The 20,741-nt window shown below is 44.1% G+C and overlaps 1 protein-coding gene and 1 long non-coding RNA gene across 2 annotated transcripts in view; one reads left to right on the forward strand and one right to left on the reverse strand.

The window, feature by feature from the left end:
- Window positions 1-13,802, forward strand: part of COL4A1 (collagen type IV alpha 1 chain) — a 170,389-nt gene extending 156,587 nt beyond the window's left edge. The window contains exons 47-52 of the mRNA XM_035110373.3: window positions 1,728-1,826; window positions 2,193-2,405; window positions 3,140-3,317; window positions 7,241-7,355; window positions 11,685-11,857; window positions 12,901-13,802. Of these exons, the coding sequence (XP_034966264.1) occupies window positions 1,728-1,826; window positions 2,193-2,405; window positions 3,140-3,317; window positions 7,241-7,355; window positions 11,685-11,857; window positions 12,901-12,982 (860 nt within the window). The 3' untranslated portion in view covers window positions 12,983-13,802. The remainder of the gene's footprint in view (window positions 1-1,727; window positions 1,827-2,192; window positions 2,406-3,139; window positions 3,318-7,240; window positions 7,356-11,684; window positions 11,858-12,900) is intronic.
- On the reverse strand, window positions 1,791-9,305 carry LOC148686137 (uncharacterized). Its single transcript, XR_015949284.1, has 3 exons — window positions 9,185-9,305; window positions 7,655-7,732; window positions 1,791-1,929 (listed from the first exon to the last, which is right to left on the reverse strand). It is a non-coding gene; the product is annotated as an uncharacterized LOC148686137 (long non-coding RNA).
- Window positions 13,803-20,741: the final 6,939 nt, after the last annotated feature.

Consider the following 20,741-nt stretch of genomic DNA (forward strand, 5'->3'; position numbering starts at 1 on the left):
ATACTATACAGTTGTCAGAGTGGGAGAAATTATGGAAGGAGGATCTTAAGTTCACAGCTATTCAAGTGCTACTACATGAAGATTTTATACAGGTGGTATCTAACATCGAGTATTTAATGTATTTAATGTATTTTAAAAATGTATTTAAAATGTATTTTAAAAATTCGGACAGGTGTTGAGAATGCAAAAAAAGCACAACATATCGTGTTTGGTGGACATGTAAAAAGATGAGGGAATACTGGGATTTAGTTTACAATGAATTAAAAAAAGATGTTCAAACTCTTATTTACCAAAAGCCCAAAGCATTTCTCTTGGGAATGATTGGGAGTGATATACCAAGAGATCTAAAGAAAGGATTCATGTATGGTACCGCGGCAGCAAAAGTTTTGATCGCTCAGAATTGGAAAATGGAGACCTTGCCAACAAAAAAAGACTGGCTGCTTAAATTGATGGAGTCCACTGAGATGGATAAGCTGACAGGGCAGATAAGAGATCAAACGAAGCAAAAATTCAAAAATGATTGTAATACATTTAAACAGTATTTGAAAGACTACCATGGATAAATAAAAATTTTGACTGGTTTAGAACAACTCCTGTAAGGAAAAATATTAAAATACAGTGGAAAAATTAGATGACCAAATATATACAGTAGATGCATTATGAGGGGCATTCAACTAAGTAAAACAAAGGACCCAAGTAAGAAGGGTGCAAATGGAGTACAAATGAATCAGATGAAGTGCACATTTTATTTTCTTATGTTTTAGAATCACATGTTTAGTTACAGGAAAATCGAGAAGTTACAAAGTGATTTCATGAATGTTTGTTTTTAAAGAAATCAATAAAGATGCATTGCAAAAAGAGAGAAAGAGAGAGAGAGAAGCTCCGTTGCCCAGTGGTTGCCAATGGTGGGGCCCCAGGAAGTGATGGTGGAAGTTGGGTAGCTGCAGCAGATGAGAGTTGGAGGGAGTGGGGATTCTACAGCTTTCTTACTTATCCCACACTCTGCAACCTGAAATAGGGCTGTGCCAGGGAAAAATAGGCATTTGCTGGGCAGAGAAGGGGTTCTATTTAGGGGTCTCTGTACAGTTGCCATGGCTCTGCTTCCATTTCCCTCTTCCCACATCACATACATGCTCAGTGTTGCCTCCTTCCATCTCACACCACATGCCCACTCCAGCCAGCCCCACAATGGTGAGCGGCACTGAGCCTCTTGTACCCGCTGATCGGTAGGTCGGCAATTCAAATCCACACAACGGGTGTTGAGCTTCTGCCAACCTAGCAGTTCAAAAGCACACCAGTGCAAGTCAATGAATAAATAACACTTGGGCGAGCAGGTAAACAGCACTTGAAGTAGTTGCTGACTACATGACCTGGAAAGCTATCTGTGGACAAACACTGGCTTCCTCGGCCTGAAGCAAGATGAGTGCTGCACCCCATAGTCACATTTGACCGTCCAGGGGTCCTTTACCTTTACCTTTTTTAGTACCACGAAGTATATAAAGAAGTGAAAATAGGGTGTGGATAAAAACAGGCCCATGGTGGGTGGGGAAGATAAGGATCCACCCCACTGGCTGGATCCAGATCCCACTACTGATGTAGCAATTCTCTGTACACACTTGGAAGCTGCTCCCCAGGTGTCTAGAATACTGGTTTGCCCATTGTACATCTTATTTCAAATGAGAGCGACTCCATAAATCCACTGTAAAGACACATCCTTATTTCAACAGGTGTAACAGGACCTGTGGGTGTGACTGGTCTCCCAGGCACTCCGGGATTTGATGGAATGCCTGGTCAGAAAGGAGAAACTGGTCCTGCTGGTCCTCCAGGCAAGTCCAATCTTCTTCCATTGATGATGATGATGATGATTTTATTTTTACCCCACCCATCTTTCTGGGTTGCTATGTTCTGTATGTAGTCCAGTGCCAAACCCTAAGGAGTTTAACAGAGACTTCAATAAGTCAAGCGCAATGATTTATTATTTAAAGGCACATTTATTCAGAAGTTAGTCCCAGTGGTACTTATTCCCAGGTAAGTGTGTTTAGATTTACTGCTGTGTAACACAAACATTGCCAATCCATGTATGTTTACTTTTAAATGTGCCCCATTGTTTCCATGCTCAGCCATGGTTTGGCTCTGTGGGAGGTACATACAAATTCACTGTCAGTTAACTGTCTTAGATTTTTCTCTTGCAGGTCCTAGAGGCTTTCCTGGCCCACCTGGTCCTGAAGGCATGCCAGGGTCAATGGGTCCACCAGGGAGTCCCTCTGTAGCTCACGGTTTCCTTGTGACCAGGCACAGCCAAAGCACAGAGGAGCCAACCTGCCCATCTGGAACAAGACTGATGTTCCACGGCTATTCTTTGCTTTATGTACAAGGAAACGAACGGGCCCATGGTCAGGACTTGGGTAAGAGAGCACAAAACAAATTGAGTCAAATGAGCATATTACATTAGAGAAAAACACCTTTGTTGCAATTGCCTTCCCTAAATCGAGTAAAATTGTAGTGGACAATTTCGTTTTGTCAACTGCTGCAGCATCTAAAAGGTGCCATTAAGCTCCTTTCTGCCTCAAAAAGCCAGTCTGGATCAATGGGATCCTGGGCTGTTTGGGGAAGTCTTAACCTGTCACTTGAACCTGTGTTCTTCCTGTACTTGTTCATCCCCCACTGCGCTGCGTACATTCACAGAATGTAACATTTTAATTCATTATTCCAAGAATAATTTGGAAAATGTGAAAACCTAAAATTATTTTATTTTCTTTAACCAAAATAAAAACAGCCACCTTAAGCCCAGACCTCACAAGCAGAGCAGCTGTGCCCAGTTGTTTGCTGCTTCAAAAGCCCAAGCATATTTTCATCAGTTTTTAGGAATGGCATTTTAGCCCACAATCCCCAACCTTCCCTCTTCTCCACCTGTATGCTGTTCTGCGGGTTCTCCCCACAATTTCAGAGGGACATGGAGAGGAGGGGAAGATCCATGTCTATGCAGAAATCCTTGTGCAGTCCTTCTAGGGCTCATTAGCTGAATCCTGACCATAGTTCTCTAGCCTTGTATAAATTGCTTTGGTTTTATAGAAAACCATTTTTTTTGTAAAAAAACAAAAACAAAAAAACAAACCATCTTTTATTTTTGCTATTTTAGGCACAGCTGGGAGCTGTCTACGTAAATTCAGCACAATGCCTTTCTTGTTCTGCAACATTAACAATGTATGCAATTTTGCCTCAAGGAATGATTATTCTTACTGGTTATCTACCCCTGAGCCAATGCCAATGAGTATGGCTCCTATTACAGGAGACAACATCAGGCCTTTCATCAGTCGGTAAGCATTGAGAAATTTCATATTTACAAATTCCTATATGAAGATTTTCCATTTCTCCAGACATTGCAACACAATTTGATAAATGTATTCCAGAGCAGTTGAAAGGAGCTCCCTCGCTATCCAGATGTTCAGGCCAAGGATATGTGGGTGGCAGGTGGATTGTTGCTCAGAGAGGGATAGAAAAATCAGGTAGTGGAAGGCACAGGACAAGTCAGGTGGAGCAGAGCAGAGATGCCAGCCAATCATAGCCTTGCAACCTTGAGGGGGAACTTGCTTCCACCAGTCCACTGGTGGAGCACACCGTATGGAGCCTGAAGCTCAGCACAGAAACCCCCCCCCCTTCCTCTCCAGCTCCTGCCTCTCAGTCTGGACTTGTAATAATAAGAAGAATAAGAATATTTATTTATTTATACTCTGCCCATCTGGCTGGGTTTCCAAAATATTTTCAAAAAAATATTAAAAATACAATAAAACATCAAACATTAAAAACTTCCCTAAACAGGGATGCCTTCAGATGTCTTCTAAAAGTCAGATAGTTGTTTATTTCCTTGACATCTGATGAGAGGGCATTCCACAGGGCAGGTGCCACTACTGAGGTCCTCTGGTTCCCTGTAACTTCTCACAGTGAGGGAGCCACCAGAAGGCCCTCGGAGCTGGCCCTCAGTGTCCAGGCTGAGCGATGGGGGTGGAGACACTCCTTCAGGTATACTGGGCTGAGGCTGTTTAGGATGGGGGTAGGCAACCTAAGGCCCATGGGCCAGAAGCAGCCCACGGGGGTCGTTTAACCGGTCCATGAGCCCCCCCCCCGAATTGAGCTGGCGAACCAGAGCAGCGCACGGAAACACCGTTGACCTTCCCGCCTATTTATCTACTTGCACTTTGATGTGCTTTCAAACTGCTAGGTTGGCCTTTATTTAGGGGGGAAAAACAAAAACCCAAATTTAAAAAACAACAACTCATAAGTAATAAAGCAGTTGAAAACAATTTAAAACACTTAGGGCAATAATAACAGCAACATAACACCCAATCAAACCTCTAAACCAGAGTGGTCCAACCTCTCAGACCAAGTTCGCCACTATAGTATTTTGACACAGACCCCACACTGAATTAAATTTCCATATCATAAAGTGTCCCCTTCATGGATCAATGCCTTGTCGTGGCGAAGGGGCTTGAATAACTCAGAGAAGCTATGAGCTATGCCATGCAGGGCCACCCAAGATGGACAGGTCATAGTGGAGAGTTTTGACTAAACGTGATCCACCTGGAGAAGGAACTGGCAACCCACTCCAGTATCCCTGCCAAGAAAACTCCATGGACAAAAACAACAGGCATATAAAAGTTATGACGCTGGAAGATGAGCCCCTCAGGTCGGAAGGCATCCAACATGCTAGTGAGGAAGAGCGGAGGACAAGTACAAGTAGATTCAGAGCTGATGAAGCGGCTGGGCCAAAGCCGAAAGGTCGCTCAGTTGCCGATATGCCTGGAAGCAAAAGGAAAGTCCAATGCTGTAAAGAAAAATATTGCATAGGAACCTGGAATGTAAGAACCATGAATGGCGGTAAGCTGGATGTGGTCAAAAAGGAGATGGCATCAGTGAACTAAAATGGACGGGAATGGGCGAATTCAGTTCGGATTACCATCATGTCTACTACTGTGGGCAAGAATCTCGTAGAAGAAATGGGTGGTGACAGCTGTACTGGGATGCAATCTCAAAAATGATAGAATGATCTCGATACGAATCCAAGGCAGACCTTTTAACATCACAGTAATCCAAGTTTATGCACCAACTACCGATGCTGAATAAACTGAAATTGACCAATTCTATGAAGACTTACAACACCTAGAAATGACACCAAAGAAGGATGTTCTTCTCATTACAGGGGATTGGAATGCTAAAGTAGGGAATCAAGAGATAAAAGGAACAACTGGCAAGTTTGGCCTTGGAGTTCAAAATGAAGCAGGGCAAAGGCTAATAGAGTTCTGTCAAGAGAACAAGCTGGTCATCACAAACACTCTTTTCCAACAACACAAGAGACGACTCTACACATGAACATCACCAGATGGGCAGCATTGAAATCAGATTGATTATATTCTCTGTAGCCAAAGATGGAGAAGCTCTATACAGTCAGCAAAAACAAGACCTGGAGCTGACTGTAACTCAGATCATCAGCTTCTTCTAGCAAAATTCCAGCTTAAACTGAAGAAAGTAGGACAAACCACTGGGCCAGTAAGATACAATCTGAATCAAATCCCTTATGAATACACAGTGGAAGTGAGGAACAGGTTTAAGGATTTAGATTTGGTGGACAGAGTGCCTGAAGAACTATGGATGGAGGCTCGTAACATTATACAGGAGGCAGCAACGAAAACCATCCCAATGAAAAGGAAATGCAAGAAAGCAAAATGGCTGTCCAACGAGGCCTTACAAATAGCGGGGGAGAGGAGGCAAGCAAAATGCGAGGGAGATCGGGAAAGATACAGGAAACTGAATGCAGATTTCCAAAAACTAGCAAGGAGAGACAAGAGGGCCTTCTTAAACGAGCAATGCAAAGAAATAGAGGAAAACAATAGAATGGGGAAAACCAGAGAACTGTACAAGAAAATTGGAGACATGAAAGGAACATTTTGTACAAACATTACAATAATAAAGGACGAAAGTGGAAAGGACCTAACAGAAGCAGAAGACATCAAGAAGAGGTGGCAAGAATACACAGAGGAATTATACCAGAAAGGTATGGATATTTCGTACACCCCAGGTAGTGTGGTTGCTGACCTTGAGCCAGACATCTTGGAGAGTGAAGTCAAATGGGCCTTAGAAAGCATTGCTAATAACAAGGCCAGTGGAAGTGATGATATTCCAGCTGAACTATTAATATTATTTAATATACACAATAATTAAATATATATAATTAAATGTACTGTTAATAGATTTAATATATTTATTTATTAAACAAATTCAGTACAGGAAAGAAAACAGGAAAGAAAACAGAAAGGTTAAACTTTTTAGTTATAAAAAAAGGAAAGTTAAGAGAAGACACAGTAGAGGTGTATCCGCTAATACATAGTGTCAAGAGAAAGTGGATAGAGATTTGCTTTTTTCCTTCTCTCACAGCAAACACTGTGTTGTTTCATGTCCTACTTGTGTAAGTGCATCTCCACCTGCCAAGATGACATTTGAGGGAGGCAATATATGTGCCTAATGAACAAATGGTCCTGTTTCTATGGGGGGGAGGGTAGATGTGTGAGCGCACCAAAGCCATGAAGGAAAGCAGGAGAGGAGAGGAAGAGAAGAGACCCACATCATGGGCCAAAGACGGGTGTGGAACCCCCTCCTCTCATGCCCCCTGCTCTGGGTAAATGCCTTGGTGGCCCCCCCCAAATGTAACTCCACCCTGCCCATTTCTCCCCAAACACAACATGATGGGGGTGTGGAGGTGAAGTCAGAGGAAAGAAAGGATGTCACATGAACAACACCTCCCCCCCTTTAAAATCCAAAACCAAAAAGGGACAAGACAGTGGGGTGAGAGAGAGGGAAATTTAAACTCTACTCCCCCCTCATGGCCCCCTCATCCCAGCTGGATGTGGTCAGGGGGGGGTCAAGGCCACCAACCTGAGCCTCACCTCACATGTGTAAGCGGCTGCCGCTTTCTTTCCGTGCAGGGAGAAGGGATGCATGGGGCTGCTGTGCCTCCCTCCTCCCTCCTCCCTCCTCCCTCCTCCCTGCATGGAAAGGTTTGTCGCGGGGGTGTCCATAGCGCACACGCGTTGTGACGAGCGACATATATGTGCTACGGACGCCACACCCCCTGGCAGGCTGCCTTCGGGTTTGCTACCCCAGGTGGCCAGGAAGCTAGCTACGCCGCTGCTTTGAAGGGTATTCAATCTATATGTATTTTTTCAACTTTGCATTATACTTTTCTCAGGTGTGCTGTATGTGAAGCGACTGCAATGGTGATGGCAGTTCACAGTCAAACAATTCAAATTCCGCCATGTCCAGAAGGATGGAGATCGCTGTGGATAGGCTACTCCTTTGTGATGGTAAATTATACCTGAATCAGGACAATTCATTTAATTCTATTTCTACTACTCCATGTTCCATTCTTTTTCACACAATCTAAAAATAACCCATTCTTTTTAAGACATATGAGCAAGTTCCCTTTTAAAGTTCTATTTTTGCTTGTCTAGCTGTCCAGATTTCTTCAGGGTGAGCCTGGTGACCATGCAAGCTGCCATTTCGTAGGGAATAAATTGAATGGACTTTGATTTTCTGAGTTCATCCACACTTCTGCCACTGGGGCAAGATGTGTGGTGAAACTAAACTGGGTTTCAGAACTTACCTTAGAGGGCAACAGCAATTGTGCCTATCCCCATTAAGTGCTGTATTGCTGTGGATGCCACTGCTTTGATTGTGTGACCTGGAACAACACAAAGAGTAAAGCAGTTAACCAACGAACTCAAACTTGCACAGGGACAAACAAAGGAGGCAGCCTTCGCGCCGGTGTAGCCTTTGCAAGTCTATGACCCGCCACTTGCGTGGACTAAATAAAACACAAGGGTGCATGATTTTAGGTTAATGGGCAAAATAAGGCCACAACTTTATTGGTTACAGCATGTGAGTGGTATTGGCTCAGGCACTGGACAAGAGCACAACACTTGACTCCACCCTGTCCGGCGGTGAGTCACTTTGGGGTTAACAACCAGTGGGAGGAGCTTGTTGATGCAAATACAACTGAAAGCTTCCCCTGACGTCACCAGGGGTTGTGCCATGGCCCCCCCCCCCGCCACCATCAGGGGCATTGGACAGGATCCATGACTGCCGGATCCCTTTAACGGGATACCCAAAGGAGGGGGTTGATGGCCAAGGAAGAGGGTCACAAGCAGCAGCGGCAATATGGGCAGGTGGGGACACAGAGCAATAAAGGGACTCAAACGCAGGGGAAGAGAGAGGAATGCTCAAAATTTGAAGCCCCTGGATGCGCTTCCCCACACCAGCTCGACTCCAAACGTCCCGATTAGAGCAAAGTCTGCAACCAGCAGCCGCTCAACAATTGCGCTGAAATTGGAAGCCTCGGAGCAAGCTTGAATGGATCTTGATCTCGAAGGGGTCTTAATCCGTGATCCTGGCGAGGTCTTGATCTGCTGCAGATCCGATGCATGCAGGAAACTGAGAGGAGAATTGGCACCGCTGCTGCTGCTTAAATGCCGCCAGGCTCTGCCCCCCAGTATTTGCCAGCCGCCAGTATTTGCTGCTGCTTAAATGCCGCCAGGCTCTGCTCCCCAGTATTTGCCAGCCGAACACGCCCCCCTGCAAGTGCGGGAAACGGCTCCCACTCGCAACTCCTCCCCTCTACAAGGAGGAGAGGTCTTGTCACACATGTGGCACAACAAGACAATGTCCTACCCCCCACCCCACCCCCGTAAACAGCAGACAAATCAATAGGGTTGATCCAACAAGCCCCCCCCCCACAAAAACAAACCACACTGCAAGCAACTGAATGCAAGCAGCGAAGCTCTGGACCCTCTAATCTCTCAAAATAATCTCTCAACATAAATAAATAAATAAATAAATAAATAAATAAATAAATAAAGGACCTATTCAAGTGATGCTGACACAAAAACCCTGCACAAACACCATGCAATAGAATGAAAGATCATTATCCCTGCTATCTCTCCCTCTCTTCTTCCCCAACTGCAAAATGTAAATGAACAATGAAAAAGACTCTATGAATTGAAAGTGAAGACACTATATGTACTTTTTTGTTACACAAGAAAATCTTTAATAAAAATTAAATAAAAAAGGAAAGTAGCTCACTTCAGTAAAAACCTTGAAATAATAGAAAAAAATAGAAGACACAAAGTGTAAATACCTTTGGAAAATAATGAGGAATTCAGAGCTTTTCCTTCCTTATTGCCCCTTCCCCAACTTCTTTTAAGCTCAAAAGAAATTGGTTGCATTTTAATAACAATAACATTAACTTTATGACAATATTTTAAAAATGCAAATATATAAAGCCCCTGAAATGCATAGATATTAGGACAGAACAAATAACTAAGCGGATGTGCATGCACAATTTGAGGGCCATACCTTGGTAAGCTAAGCTCTGGTCACCCTGGTACTGAGACTGGAATGAGAAGAGTGGGACTCTGGTTCTGGATCTCTCGACAACTTTTGATAGCATTGTCATAGCCAGTCCTGGTCATGACTCCTGGACTGGCTCTGTGGGGTGGCTATTAGGAGCTCTCTTTCACAGTTTTTCCACTCCTGCTTGCACATTGGGAGATTGCTTCAGTCTTATGGTCCTTGCACTATGATGTCATAGAGCACAACCTTGTCCTCCGTGCTGTTTGCCACTGAGAGGAGTCATTAGGCATTTTGATTCGAAGTGTCAATGGTATCCTGATCCTGGTTTCCATGGTGGGTGGTCTCCAGGACACTAGCTTGTGTTGGATGGGTAAAGCAACCACAGAATTATCTTAAAATGTACCTTTAATGAATTTCTATTTGATAGCCAGTGGGGTGGGTGGTAAAACCTGGGCTTTGAGCACCATGTGCTTTTGTGGTTGCACGTTTAATACAGGGTAAGCCTAATTTGAACATAGTGGTACTTTTTTCTAGGTAAAATTTAATGCTTTTTGTTGTTGTTTTTTAATTAAATTTTGGAGTCCCCTTCTCAAAAATGGCCCAACTTATCAAGATATAAAACCAAGGAGGAATCAGCATGAATCCATAGAATACTAAAAGTACACACCTTATAAGCAAAATAAAAACTGGCAGCATGAACAATTAAAAAACAAATCAAAGCATTTATGATCAGTAAGAAAAACAACAGCAGCCCATCACATGCCATTGAACACCTTGGAACAGAGGGAGATTTTCACCTGGTGACATTGGCAGTGGGCAGGCCTCACTGGGAAAGGCTTTGTCAGCTTTCTCCAAATGTCCCTCAGAGGCGGCACATGGAGGGCTCCACTAATAGGTTCATATCAGAAAAGACTGTGCTGTCAACCATTGTGGTATCTGTATAGGATGTACTGTAAGTCACTGTTCAGAGTTGGCAATAAGCTTTGTGACCAGCAAAATCCACTCCAAACTCTTGCTCTTTGGAATCTCCCCTGCAGACTCCCTAAAATTAGATCTTGTTCCAGCAAAAAGACTTATCAACCAAAGACTGGATGACATTGAGTTACAACATAATTCCACGTTGGGTGGGGGGGGGGGCTGTTCACCTCGGAACATAGGCATTACTCCAATACACCATATTCCAACATATCTATCCTCCCTTTCCACTGTTTCCCACCAATTTGTGTTTATTAAAGCGAGGTTTAATGTGTTTCCCTCCAATGTTTTGAGACATAGATTCTCCAAGGGTCTAGTTTCTGCTTTATGCGCTTGCGACAATAAGTCGACGGAATCCCTCCATCATATAATTTTTACATGTCCGTTGCACAGAGATGCTCGGGCAAACCTACTAAGACCAATAATTCAGAAATTGGTTGGTTTGCCAGTAGAGTCACACCTTGTCCTAATCTTGCAAGACAATGATCCTCATACAACCTTGCAGGTGGTAAGGTTTTTAAACTCTGTTCTGTCCCCAAAAAGGCGAATTGGTCAATTACACGACCATTAAAGGCTTCTGTTATCCTTTCGACTTTTGCCTTAATATTCCTGTGTTTATGGTTATTTTGGATGGCCGTGGTTGTGTTCCTTGTGAATTTTGTGCTTTTATGCTTTCTGCTCTGTGCTTTTATGCTTTATGTTTTTATGTTTATATGGGCTTATAGCCGCAATAAACTTTGAATTGGAAATTGGAAAAAAAATCAGTAAGAAAAACAACAGCAGCCCATCACATGCCATTGGACGCCTTGGAACAGAGGGAGATTTTCACCTGGTGACATTGGCAGTAGGCAGGCCTCACTGGGAAAGGGTTTCATAAATCCCTTGTCAGCTTTCTCCAAATGTCCCTCAGAGGCGGCACATGGAGGGCTCCACTAATAGGTTCATATCAGAAAAGACTGTGCCGTCAACCATTGTGTAGGATGTACTGTTCAGAGTTGGCAATAAGCTTTGTGGCATCTTAAAGACAAACAAATTTTATTATAATATAAATTTTCAGAGACTAGAGTCCACTTCACCTGATGCATCAGATACACAAAATATTTTTGCATTTCTTGTGTCCATAATTTAAATGTAACAGCTAAATTGGTAAAAATAACTATTTTCAGCTTCTAGTCCCATCTATAGAATACAAATAACAGTTATTTACCCCACTGAATTGTTATTAAATACTAAATGTACTGTTGAATTATATGTAACTAAAAACAACAATATTTTCTTATCAACTGATGCATAACCTGTATTTTTGGCAGCACACCAGTGCTGGTGCAGAGGGCTCGGGGCAAGCTCTGGCATCTCCAGGTTCCTGTCTGGAAGAGTTCCGCAGTGCTCCCTTCATAGAATGCCATGGCAAGGGCACCTGCAATTATTATGCAAATGCTTATAGCTTCTGGCTTGCAACTATTGAGAGAAATGAAATGTTCAAGTAAGTTGGGAGCATCTTCTGCATTGACAATACCTGCACAAGGATATAAAAATGCATTTGAAATCAGCTTTTTAAATAGTTACAATTAATGTACCAGTAACTAGATGTGACAGAGTGAACTTACTTTGCATTTTTGTCCTTTTTTTGGTTTGTTTCTGTTGTGCTTCTACCTGACCAGATTCTATCAGTCAGATTCCCACTGCAATCACAGTTCAGATACAAGTTGTCTGCATGCTTTAATGCATATTTTGCTCAAACTATTACTTTGGACCTGATACAGATTCAGCCTAGAGAAGAAGTGCATTACAGCCAGTTATGGGTCAGGAACAGAAGTGTGCTCAGATAGCAGCAGAGGCACATCCCCAAAGAGGACAGAAGCAGAGGGAGCCTGCTGTGGCTCGCCTCACAAAGCAGTGTGCGGAGTACACTTGCACACCGCAGCCCAGTTGAGGAGAGGGGCCTGACCCAGGAATGGAACTGTGGCCAACTGGCGGCATTGAGGTGTCATGCAGGGAAGCTGTCTAATGAGGGAGCCTGTCGTGGGGGCCCATGGTCACAATGGCCCTCAATGCCATGGCCCCCCAGCCCCTCATGCTATGCCATTGTGCCCTGAGCATTACAACCCAAATCACTTCATTGGTCTAATGCGACTTGTCAAGAGCTCCTTATCAAGTGCTTTCATTGTCTATTTTAGGGATAGTTCTTTCATGTTCCACTTCCATGTGGTAACTTAAATATTGTACTTTGAATACAAGAAGCTATGTCAGGAAGCTATGTCATTGTGATTACTTTCAAGGACAGTATCAAGGAATAGTGTGGGAATCAATCCCATAGGAGTAGGAATTCCTAAAATTTAAGAACTGGCTTCAAGAAGGAGACAGAGGTTAAGCTCATTAATTTCTGTCCTTTTAAATCACTTCATTATAGAAAGCATCCTAGTTATGATCTGACAGTTTCAGTATGTGACTAAGCTCAGTAACTGAGTTCCTTCAAAACAATTTTCTTCACTGGTCACTTATAGCTTTTTTGTTTTTAATTTTCAGGAAACCTACTCCTTCCACACTAAAAGCAGGAGATCTACACTCAAATGTTAGCCGTTGCCAAGTATGTATGAGAAGAACATGAGATTCCAGTTGTACCTAATATCACAATATGGTGCTATTGTGTTAACAGCGTGAAGCTTAGACATATATTCTATGTACCTCATTGTCACCCAGCATGAAAACTGTCAAGTGCCTTACAGGATCCTGCCTAACGAAACTCTACTTTCTTGGCTCTTTACTTGCTGAAGATGAAGATGATACGCTTCAAATATCACTTTTGAATAAACATTATCTTATAAATGAATGTGATGCACTGATACTCTAAATCCCCCCCCCAAAAAACCCCAAAGGTGCTAAGAGGGATACACAGCTCTGCCTCAGGTGTGTAATGCCCCTTTTCAATTTCTGTGCATTATTATATATAGAATTACTTTATCATTCTATCTTGAATTCTCAGGCTCTTTTTAATATACTTAAGGTTGTTGTACAAATTAATACTAATGTAAAGAAGAGTTCTGGGGAAAGAGAATGATTAAGCACCAATATTCCTTATGGACATAACAGAGGATACTGACATACAAACACTTTTTCTTGACTGAATTGTGTATGGCATTAAGGAGCCTGCATGCAAGAAGAAACATAATTCTTGCTGATCAATGAAATGAATATGCCCTCATGTTCTATATTGCATTTTTGTTGTTTTCCTGTGGAATACAGAATGGTCTGATGTATTTATTTATTGGGTTTCTATAAAGTATGCTGATATTTTAGACATTTATGTCTAAAATAGATTGCATCATTATAATCAAGCCAACAAAATTTATAAAGGCCTTATAGGAAACTTACTTGACTGTATACTTCATAAAAAATATAATTTGTAATAAAGCTCTTTGTTTTAACAATGGTCTCTTGTTTTTAATAAGATGTGTACGTACAATACATATAAACTCAGGTCTTTTTTTATTTCAGATACACAACAATATGTATAGGAAAGAACAGGTACCAAAGAAAAGTTGCTTACCTATACCCATTCATATTGTTTCAGTGAAGTAGAAGTACCAAACAAATATTTCATCCCATTAATGTTTTCACACACAAAAATTACTGTGTTTTTTTATGCATTGTGTGGCAATGTCCCTCCTTCCCAATGGAAATAAAACACAAGACACAAAATATAGATTTTAATGGGTGAAAAGGCCACAACTTTATTGGTTACGGATGTTGAGCGGTATTGGCTTAGGCATTGGATCCTAACCAACTATGTCTGACTCCAACCCGTGTGTTGAAGCCTGGGAGAAGTTAACCACCAGGAAGGAGCTCAGTGATGTACATCAACTAAAACTCCTCCTGTGATCACCGTTAGGGGCGTGCCTTGTGGCCCTGGCCCCGCCCCCAGAAACCTTTAACGGAATACTCCTCCATTTCCTGGGCAGGTGATGGTGCTACCTGCCCCCCCCTTTCATCTTTTATTGTAATATCCAGTGCCTAACCGCCAATCGAGCCCATCCAAAGGCTCGTCGCCAATACCCTCACACCCGCAACCAATGTCTTATACCCCTAATCATGTCGTCTAACCAAATATCGCTTCCTACTGTTGAGAGATGCACGCCATCATTACGGTAAAGGGATGCTTCACTGCGTTTTAAATCTGGGTGCTGGACAACCTGTCCACTCAGTTATAGCACCCTGCGAGCCACAAAAGAGTTCAGGAGCCTCCTTGATTTGTTCAAAGCATTGGGGCAACGGCCATCACGCCACGAGCGCCTCTCAAGCAAAGAAGACCACAGGAGGGTCAGCCCTGGATAGGCAACCAAAAGCTTGTCAAAGTCCTGGAAAATATTCCACTTCAAATCAACGGCGTTCCGGTAAGCTAAGTCGTTTTCCCCGAGTTGTATGACCAAGGCGTCAGGGGGCCCCCAGTGAAGCAGCCCTGGCCTGGATGGCTGGCAGGAGTTCGTTCCACTGCATTCCCCTCCTAGTAATCCAGGACACTTCAACATTTCCTGGCAGGCTGAGACCACTCCCAAGTAAATTATGCTGTGCCCAGCTATCCAGACACTCACGTGATGACAACCTGGAAAAGAGGATGACGGGGATCAGACTGACCGCCAAAGCTAATGTGTGGCCCACAGGTACCCTTTGTAAGCATTAGACTTCTACCTCCCAAGGTCTTGAATCCTTTCAGATGACAGCCCTAGTTGCATTGCAGGGGTAGCGACGCCAATTCGGAATGAATGGGCAGAGAAGTCACCCACGTTAAGGCCACAAGAGGCAATGGCCTTGCGCAAAACCTGCGTGAATTGATGACGTGTGAGTCTGGAGCTGTCCTGATGAATTAGCAGTGGCCCTGGGCCAGCTGGCCTCAAATAAAAGAAGCGCCTAGTGTCCTTCACTGTGCAAGGTCCCCTGCCACCTGTCACCAGGAGGCAAATGGTGGCACCTTTCCTTTTCTGATCTGTTTTGGAATGTAAAATATGAACTAGAGTTTGAGAACTGGACAGCGATACGTCCTGCACCATAATACCCCAAGTGGTTCCGTCAGGGTGGTCCTAACATACCACCTCGCCAAACCTAAGTGCTTCGAAGTAGGCTATAGAAAAAGCCGTGGAGAAGAGTCGCGCTTCAAATTTGGACCAACAGAGACTCCTGAGCTGTTTGTGGATCCGACATAATAAATCAAGTGTGATGGGTCTCCTAGGATCACTGGTCGGCAGCTGAAGCCTGCGCCAGCCCTCCATAGCTCTGCACACGTGAAAATTGTCTCATGGGTCGATGGAATAAAGAGACTTACAGAAAAAGGAAATAGCCACAGTATGAATATTGAGTGTCTTTGCAGCACAACCCAACTCTCTCAAATGAACTAAGTATTGTAAGACCTCCTTCTTAGTTGGGGGAACCCTCGGCAAGAGAGGAGGAACCTCTGAGCCTAAACTGAGTAAAATCTGCCCACGCTCGTTTGTAAGAGCTGAGCGTGGAGGGGGCCACCGATGCTAATACTCCCTTTAGGATTTCGCGCTCCCAAGGCTCCATAGGTGTTCCGGGAACGGCTCTGGCCACTGATGCGCCTCTGGTGCTAACAAATGGAAACGGTCCATCTGGAAACGAGACAAAGAATCCGTGATATCATTATTCAGCCCTGGCACAAATTTGGCAGAAATTTGCATGTTCAATTCCAGACAGCATAACACAAAATGACGCAGGAGGGCTGACACCCTCGATAAAACGCTGACCACTGCTTGATTGTCCGTCCAGAAGCAGACCCGACGATTCCTGAAGTCATCCATCCACAAGTGTACAGCCACCACTATTGGGAAGAATTATAAGAATATTAAATCGTGCGTGATATATGTGCCTTGCCAACAGGTAGGCCATCGCTGGCCCCTGAAATATACTGCAAAACCTACGGAACCCGCCGCATCGGATTGCACCTGAAAATCGGCCCGCAAGTTCAAATTGTCCTGCCATAAGGATACTCCGTTAAAGCCCTCCAGGTATGTTAGCCAAGCTTCGAGGTCAGCTTTGACCCCTCGCGGTAAGCGAACCCTATGGAAAGGCTGCTTTAAACCTACTGTAAGTCTAGCCAGAAGCAAACAAAATGGGCACCCCATAATATCACCCTGCAGGTGTCCCAGAAGTGATTGAATCTGCCTGAGTGTAACCCTTTTAAGGGGGAGAAGCTGCCGAATTAATTCTTTGAGGGCCATTAGTTTGTCCCTTGGCAAGCGAGACATTTGCGCTAGTGTATCAAGTTCAATGCCCAATTATGTCAATATTGCTATGGGCGGTGCAGAGAAGGGGCCAGCAACCCGTCCGGCTGCAATCTCTTTATTAATTTTCTTTAGGGCAATGTCTGGCCATTCACGAATTGATTTTTGGTTAGGTGGATCACCCGTAAAGGGTGGAGTATGTACAGGGATTCTAAAGCCTGATGAGAACCCCTCCCAAAGGTATTTGGCTGCACTTCTATCAGGGTAATGGTATAAATGATTTCAAGGAATCAAGCCATGGATAGTGACCTATTAATACCTATTTTGGCCAGCGGCTGCTCCTTGGGAGGCCCCCGGGGGATTCCTGGAGCCCTGGTGCGAATTCCCCCTCCCGCCATGAAAGGACTGCTTCCCCTTGTAGCAGGAGACCCCTGGGTGCTGGCCTAAGCATTTTTCACACTCGTGCATGTACTTACAATTAGGCCTTTTGCAAAGGCCCTTGTTGTATTCCCAACAGACCCTACGGCGCGGATCCCTCCTGGGTTCAAATCGACTAGGTTTAGGGGGCTCCGCCTGTTTCTTCTCAACATACGGCACCACATGATTGCTCCAGTAATATTGATGTCTCAGGTCCCAACGTGTCTTTGCATTCTGTGAGGCATTTCTATGAAAGTCCTCATCGTAATTTAAGGCTGCTGCCTCCCCCGCCATGGCATAAGCCATCAGCTATATAAGCCCATAAGTGCATTGTTCTCTTTGGGTATGCCGCAGGGATCACCGCTGCCCATATATGGATACCATCCAGCCAATTCTCAAATGTGCGCTCAGCGCGGGGGGACCTATACCTACACCTGCCGTATTGTTTTCTCTTCTCCTCTTTTCCCAACATCTGTGCAGGTGGTAAAAGGGTGAAAATGTCAATATAATCCCCATTTAGTATCTTTTCCCATTTCCTATTGGATAAATGGGACCCCAGAATGATGTCAATGTCAGAGTTAGTAGCGGACTTCACGTCCGCCACTAGCACTCCCCCCTTCCACTCCAGTGTGCCATTGAACGATTTCCAATGGGAGCTCGCTCATCTCTTGTGCACCCACAAAGGGAGTCCTGCCTGATCCTCCCCGATCCCCCAGTAGTCCTCCATCGGAATGTCTGCCTCGGAATCTGAAGACATACCTGAGTCATAGCCTTTCCTCCACATTGGCATTCTTCATCATCCCGTGGCCTGCGCCCGCCAAAGAACAAGGAACCTCCTCATCCACGGACGACTCGGAACCCGCAGCCTCCTGACATGTTCCTGATTGGCCCTGAGAAGACTGTAGCCTAGGACAATCTGTAATAGACTGAGCAGACCTAAGGGGAGAGACTGAAGAGCGAGAGCCAGTACCACCGGTTTGAGAACTGGGGGTGTTGGAGCGCGACACCTGAGAACGCGTTTTTGGGCCCTGTGTTGCAAACTAGGGAATAAATTCCCGTTGCAAACTAGGGAATAAAGAAGCAGAAGTACAAGGCAACTCCCCATCGCTTGGTGCGGTGTCCGGAATACAATCCTGTGTATCCGTAACTCTATCCTAAGAGTCTCTACATGCTGAGGCCAGCGTACTGCACAGGGGGCCCAACTATTTACAAATGGATTGAAGCGTGGAAACCACCTGCGCCAAATTGTCCCCAGAGGAGGGACCCTTGGAAGCTGCACGCTGACTGCGCTTTGATGCCATTATCCTAATTAATAAACGCCAAGTGTTGACGCTAAACCAAAATGAAATGAGCTAACAGATTAGCAAAGCGATGTAAATGAGTGAATCAGTTGATGAGATTAGCACTTAAATGCCTATGTTATCTTACAGTGAACTAATAAACTTGAATTAGAAAGCGCACGTCCCCCTAGATTCACTGATAATAAAGAGAGTATAATGACTTAATGAGACGTAATGACCTGAGTATTTAAGGAAATCACTGTAAATGAGGAAAGGAGTTTTACAGAGCAATCCTCAGTAAATGAAATCAGCCTTGAAATAACTATAAACTTGGATAAAATGACTGCAAGTCTCTCTAGACAAACAATTAGTTGAACAAGGCAGTGAAAATGAGCAAGCACTTTAAATGAGTCAATTAGCTGCGCCAGTAATCCAGAATAAATGAGATCAGCCCCAAAATATCTATAATTTGAACAATAAAGCTCACTTCTCCTTAGTTCCACCAATTAATTCCGATAAGAAAGCAATCGCGATAGCATAGAACGAAAGAGGCCTAAGGAATGATATAAATGCTCCTGGTATGAGCTAGCTGATGTTATGCTGCTTAAGGCAAAAGAGCAAGCAAGATGCAAACTCTGTTGGGCCGCATTTGCGCCCTTCCTCCAATGGCTGCCGCTACCAAGCAGAAGGCCACACACAAAATGGCGCCGCACACATGTGGGAAATCAAATGGCGGGCAACAAAATGCCCTTCTCAAAATGGCCGTCGCTGTTTAGCGCAAAAGGCCACCCTCAAGATGGCACCACGCACGTGGAGACAACAAAAATGGTGGGCGCCATGTAACCAAGGCAACAATTGAATGCCCTCCCCCCCAAACAGGAAGAGCAATTTGCTAAGCCCTGTAGCTTATTTAGTTTACTTACAATTTAGTTTACTGTTAAAGGGATTTTTGGACCAGGAACGGGAACAACAACCAAAAAGGAACTTGGAAAAGGAGAAAGTAGATGAAAAGCCTGTTCCAGTGGGTGACGGGCAAGAAAATAAACAAAAGGAACCAGGAGTAGCTCGACAAGAAGAAAAGAATGAACAAGAGTCAATCTGGAACTTTGTTATAACGGGTTTTGAAATGGAAAACCAAAACCAAAAAATGAATGGGAGATTGGGGGAAAGATGGGAATCAAAGATCAAGAGGTGGCAGAAAGAGGGGAGGAACAAAAGAAGGATTTCAGACTGGGAAAGAGTGGGGGTGGGATGAGAAAGGTTGTGTGTATCTGTGACAGGACAGAAATTTTAGGTTTTGAAATCTTGGCTGTATCATGGTTTGCTGTATTGAATGGGGGGAAATTCTAGGGAGAAAAGGATGAGATAGAGTTGTAATATCAGGTTTAATGTTTGAATAATCAAGTTTAATTTAGGATAATCCTCTTGGAGGAGAGATTAGGCGGGGGGATTTTATAAATTTGAAAAAGAAAAATTAGGGGTATGAGATGGAAAGTTGAATAGTTTAGCAATTAAATAGTGGAATATAGAGATAGTAGCTTGGTGGCTCGCTGTCTCTTTCCCTCCCTTTCCTCTGGGGCTCCTTGGTGGCAGGGAGGGCTCCGGGGGGGAGGGGGGCGGTGAAAGACCAGGCTATAAAATGGATCATCTCCAACTGCCCACCACGCATGGGACCTTCTCGTGGCAGGAGTGGGGGGGGGCAGGAGAAGATGAATTTTAAGGTAACCAGAATAAGAGATAAAGTATAAGGATAATGATTAGCTGTACGAATCTATGTTAAAGATTAGGAGTGGAAATTATCAGAATGAAACTGCAATCAGTAAGTGGTATAATAAGATATGAAAATCAATAGGGGAGAGACACGGGGAAGTCACAAAAACAATGTCAATTAAAGGAGGGTAGAGTTTATATGAGGTTTTTCTTTTTTCTTTTTTCTTTTTCTATTTTTTTTCTACTCCCTTTTTTCTTTTTCTTTTTTCTTTTCCTTTTTTAAGGACATGTATGGATGGGTGGATATCCTCCTTTGTCTTCTCTCATTACCCTAGGCCTAGGGCCCACTGGTGGCGGAGGTGGACTCAGGGGGGGAGGGGGGGATAAACCCAGCCATAAAATAGACCACCTTCGACTACTCGCTCTGCATGGGACTCTCTCGTGGCAGGGGAGGCCTGTGGGGGGTGGAAAAGGGTGGATGTACTTGATATGTCTGTGTTGGTCTATTCATGTAAAATTAATAAAAAATTATTTTTTAAAAAAGATAGTTTTATTGTTCTTTAGGTGGCAGGTACTTAAGGTGTTGGAAACTTGATCTGATAACCAGGGCAAGTTGATGAACTTGGGTAAGCAGGGCCAGCTCTAGGTAGACCCCCGGTGGCGTGGTGCACCAGGGCGCTGGACCGGTAGGCAGGGCGCCGCGCCCTGCGGGGGGGCGCCAGAGCGA

This window comes from Zootoca vivipara, chromosome 3, assembly GCF_965207765.1.
Source record: "Zootoca vivipara chromosome 3, rZooViv2.hap1.1, whole genome shotgun sequence".
NCBI lineage: Eukaryota > Metazoa > Chordata > Lepidosauria > Squamata > Lacertidae > Zootoca > Zootoca vivipara.